This window comes from Nannospalax galili, unplaced genomic scaffold, assembly GCF_000622305.1.
Source record: "Nannospalax galili isolate Female #2095 unplaced genomic scaffold, S.galili_v1.0 scaffold371, whole genome shotgun sequence".
In the NCBI taxonomy this organism is placed as follows: Eukaryota; Metazoa; Chordata; class Mammalia; order Rodentia; family Spalacidae; genus Nannospalax; species Nannospalax galili.
Window position 1 is genome coordinate 6,251,277 of NW_008331606.1, and position 4,316 is coordinate 6,255,592.

At 40.6% G+C, this 4,316-nt stretch overlaps 1 protein-coding gene across 3 annotated transcripts in view; it reads right to left on the reverse strand.

Annotated features, from left to right (window-relative positions):
* Nucleotides 1–304: 304 nt before the first annotated feature.
* Nucleotides 305–4,316, reverse strand: part of Plac1 (placenta enriched 1) — a 202,976-nt gene continuing 198,964 nt past the window's right edge. For all 3 annotated transcript variants that reach the window (XM_029560405.1, XM_029560404.1, XM_008826778.2), the window contains one exon: nucleotides 305–1,125. In XM_029560405.1, coding sequence (XP_029416265.1) covers nucleotides 547–1,068 — 522 coding nt within the window. In that variant the 5' untranslated portion in view covers nucleotides 1,069–1,125 and the 3' untranslated portion in view covers nucleotides 305–546. The remainder of the gene's footprint in view (nucleotides 1,126–4,316) is intronic.

A 4,316-nucleotide genomic window follows, 5' to 3' on the forward strand; every position in this document is an offset into this window, starting at 1 on the left:
GTAGATCAAAGGAGGAAGACTCATAGCTAAGTCCTAAACCAGTGGTGCACAGAGTAAGGGAAGTGGGGATTTGGAGGATGAGATTCTGCTGGGAAAGGCATTCTAGAGGAAACTAAAAGGGAAAGAAGTCATCTTAGAGAAAAGAACCCAGCCATCAATGTTGGCAAACCACTTAGAATAATGCCTGGTCAATAGAAAAAGTGAGATGTGTTTATGAATCCAAAAATATCCAAGTGATATTTTAATGCCATCAGAATTTTATTATTCAAAAAGATACAAAAATAGTAAAAAAGCTATATTCAGCTAAATATGAATTGATCTTTCACAAAAGTGCTCTTAAGAGAGCCATAATAACACTTATTTGACTGATGGCAGAAAATGCTACATACTAATTTTAGAAAGGGAATTTTCAGAAGCCCCCAAATCTGAACATTACATGGGTTTCTTCAGGCCATCTGAGTGAACACACCAGTTCTCATAAAAATCAGTGAAGCAAGGTGGGTATTCAAAATGGGCCTCCCAAGACTCTGCCTTGTGGTATGGGGTCTAGATGCGTTCTTGCTTGAAGACACAAGGTGGACAGCTGCAGTTCGATCTTTGGTTGGACTGTGGCAAGCTGAATACCTGGTAGCACGACTCATCTTTCTGGGTCACGGCCATGTTATTGTTAGCTGCTCTCACAGAATAGGGCTTAGTGAGCCAGGGGGAGCGTTGATGGGCAGCGCATGACACGGGGATCACATATCTAGATGATGAACCCTTGGAAGCATAGTGGATCTCAGAGCTGTAGATAACTATGTCTTGAGAGATGGCCTTGGCTCTGATGCCACATTCTGTAACACGGTAGGTAAACTGGTAGAAGTGTGGATGAATGTGGTTGGCGGGACAACCCAGGCCCAAGTGCACCTCGTAAAAGTGTACGTAGACATCATTATTCAGCAAGAAGGGGTGGACGGTGACCATGAACCAATCAGTGGAGCATAGCACAGACACTTGATTCTGTCCAGGGTAGACAGAAAACATACAGGTGAGGAACAGCAACCCTCCTAGCAACTTGAACATTTTCATCCTTGTAGCCGGTCGGGTAACAACTCAAAGAAATAGGAAGGCGTCTAGTGAAGATTTCTAGAACACACAAAAATACAAGAGACAAATTAGCTTATGTCTTTTGTAAAGTTAAAATGTGAGATTTTGAAGCAAAAGACTGTCATAAAGCACTGTGAAGAGGAAAACTGCCATGTGAGGCAGAACTAAAATTTAATTTCATTGTTTGAGCTCACCTGTTTACAGATGACTATCATGGCTTCTTATGCATTTTTGGAGATGGAGCTTGGGATAAAACCCAGGTCTTCACATACGCTAGGCAAGTGCTCTATCTGTGAGCTACACAAGCCTGGCATGGTGGCACATGGCCTCTTTAAGTAACTTTTTCATGTTGTTTTGGTATAAAATGCATACCCCTCCTTCATATGTAGAATAGACTCTGCACTGATTAGGATTGGTACCCTATTATGTATAAGCCCAACAGGAAACCAAAACAAAACAGTTTTCACAATAAACGTTAAATCAAGACATAGGAAACAGTTTAATTCAAGCTAGCAATTTATTATGCCTCAAGGATTGTGATGTCCTCACATACATTATCCTATTGAACCCTTCCTTATGACATTTTTTTCTTAGCAAACAAATGTAATTTTGAAAACCTAAGAAAATGGCTGGAGAGATGGCTCATCAGGTAAAGATACTTTACTTGCAAGTCTGACGACCTGAGTTTCATTGCCAGAACCCACACTCATGGTATATAAGGAGAAAACTGACTCCCACAAGTTGTCCCTTACCCTCTACACAAACACCATGGCAAGTGTCCCCACTCACTAAATATAATAATATATAAACAAAAATAAATAAAATATAAGCAAGAAAACTCAGGAGAAATTGTAGTTTATTCCTGACAACCATATATTAAAATTTGACTGAGTGGGTCACTTAAATGTGATCAAATGAATGTTTCTCAAACTCTATCAGTAGTATCCAAGGTCATTATGAACAAAAGATTACCTAATACATTGGGATACTCTGTAAAACGGAGAAATTGCAGGAAAAAGCATTCTGATCTCTGTGAGTTTGAGCCCAGCTTCATGTACGCAGCAAATTCAAGGCCAGCCTGGGCTACAGAATGGGACTCTGTCTCAAAAACCAATCAACCAACCAAACAAATCATGCTCATTTTAATTTGATGTTTTCAATGCTTATTACATATAAAAACTACTTTTAAAAGTCCTATATTTAAAAAGGAAATGTTTGCTTTATGCTTTGCATAGACTGACCAACTATCTTTTAAAAATCTTTACTTCAGAGCCTTTTATGTTCACTAGCTTTTTGTTTCTTTTTGCCCCCCACCCTTGAAAGAATAGCAGACAAAGTGGCAGGGAGAAAAAAAAAGAGCAAAGCTAAGAGTAAGTGTCTAAAACATGATATCAGAAGGCGACACTCAGGGAAGCAGGAAGGACATCATCAAATATTGTCTAATTCGGCTTTCGCTTTACAAGTGGAAAACCACATAAATCAAATGAGAAAAGTGCCTAAAATTTGGAAGGAAATATATGTGCATAAGTGTAGGGATTAACTTTTGTTCCCTGCTAAGTATTCCCTAAATAGATGATTTCATTCTTTGGCTAATATTTATTGAGTGTCTACTATGTTCGTTTCATCGGGCTAAAAAGCATCCCAGGATTTCCCCCTTTCCTGGTTGCAAACACGCAGCTCTTTCTCTGCCTTTGCTCTTGATAAATTTGCTGTATTCTTGAGTGGAATCCATGGCATGGGGGCCCGCTAGAAAAGTGCACTGGCCTGGATGAAATGCGGTTTCTGATCGCTATGTCTTGCTCTTATTATCTCTCCCTCTCTTATTAATGAATGCTCATTCTCTTCATAGTGTTGGGGTGTAAAAAGAAGCTGAGAGGTCTGAGAGACTCTTTTCTTTACTTTTTATTTATTCTGAAATGTCACTCCTGGGGCTGGTTCTTTTCCCACAAAGCAAAAATAGAAACAGCAGACCCCCTCCCACACACACACAGTATCTCCTTACATCCTCTACCCCCAAAGCATGAGCTGGGCCTAGTTGACAGTGACACAAACAAGCCACTTGCTCCAGAATGATGCATGGTTTATGCTGAGACCCTTTGGGAAACCGAAAATCACCTCATCATTGCCACATTACTGCCTGCATCTAAAGAAAACAAATTAGGGGACTGGAGAGATGGCTCAGTGATTAAGAGCACTGGCTGCTCTTGCAGACGACTCAGGTTTGAGTCCCAGCACCCACATTGCATCTAACCACTGTCTATAACTCTAGTTCCAGTGGAATCAACACCTTCTTCTGACATCCAGAGGCATTGTACATCATGGGTGTACTTACATACATGCAGGCAATACAATCACACACATAAAAATAATAAAAAAAAGAAAGCAACTTGTCCTGAATTAGGAATGGCTTTATCTCCCTCATTCATCCCTTTCCTTTCCCTTTTCTCTCTCTTCTTCCTTTTCCTTTCCTTAACATGATCTCACAGCTTGGGCCTACCTTTCCTGAACCTTATTATTACAAAGTTTGTGGCATAGGTTGAGGAAGTAATTGTTTCATTCCATTTTGGTTCTCAACCTCCCAAACTAAGACAAATTTAAAACTGTTCTGGTCCAGGATTTATGTCATCTATTTCCCTCTCTCAAGCAACCTTCCTGTAGTCTTCCCTCTCCTCTTCTCCCTCATGAATAATCCAAATAAAGTTATCAAATACCTAGATTCTCCAAATAAGACACCTGTTCCCTGTGCAATCATTTCAGACTACCTTCTTTGTGCCCCCCCGACCCCCATACTTTTGAAATCTCACTGCCCTGATTCTGTCTGAAAGAGGTAGTTCAGTGACATCAAAGTTTGGGGGATCACGTAGCACAACTCTCCAAACTTGTGTAAGATAGAATCTGTTGCCTCTGGTTTCCCTAGAGTCAGCAACAGATTGCCACATAATAGAGGTGATAAATGAAGATGCCTATGTGTGTGACAACATACCTCTGGGCTCATGAAAGTTAGCACAATCCATGCTTGTGGCCCTGTGATTCTGAGGGAGAAGAGCCTGGAGATTAGGAGAGCACAATGTACTTCCTAAGGAGCTTTCTAAATCTGAGCCTAATACTTCAAGGCCATACTTTGGGATTGGCTCCTTTTTGCTGAATACACATCACCAAAAATGCAGCAGCCTCCTTTACCCTGTGGTCTGTAAAGATCTCTCTCTCTCTCTCTCTCTCTCTCTCTCTCT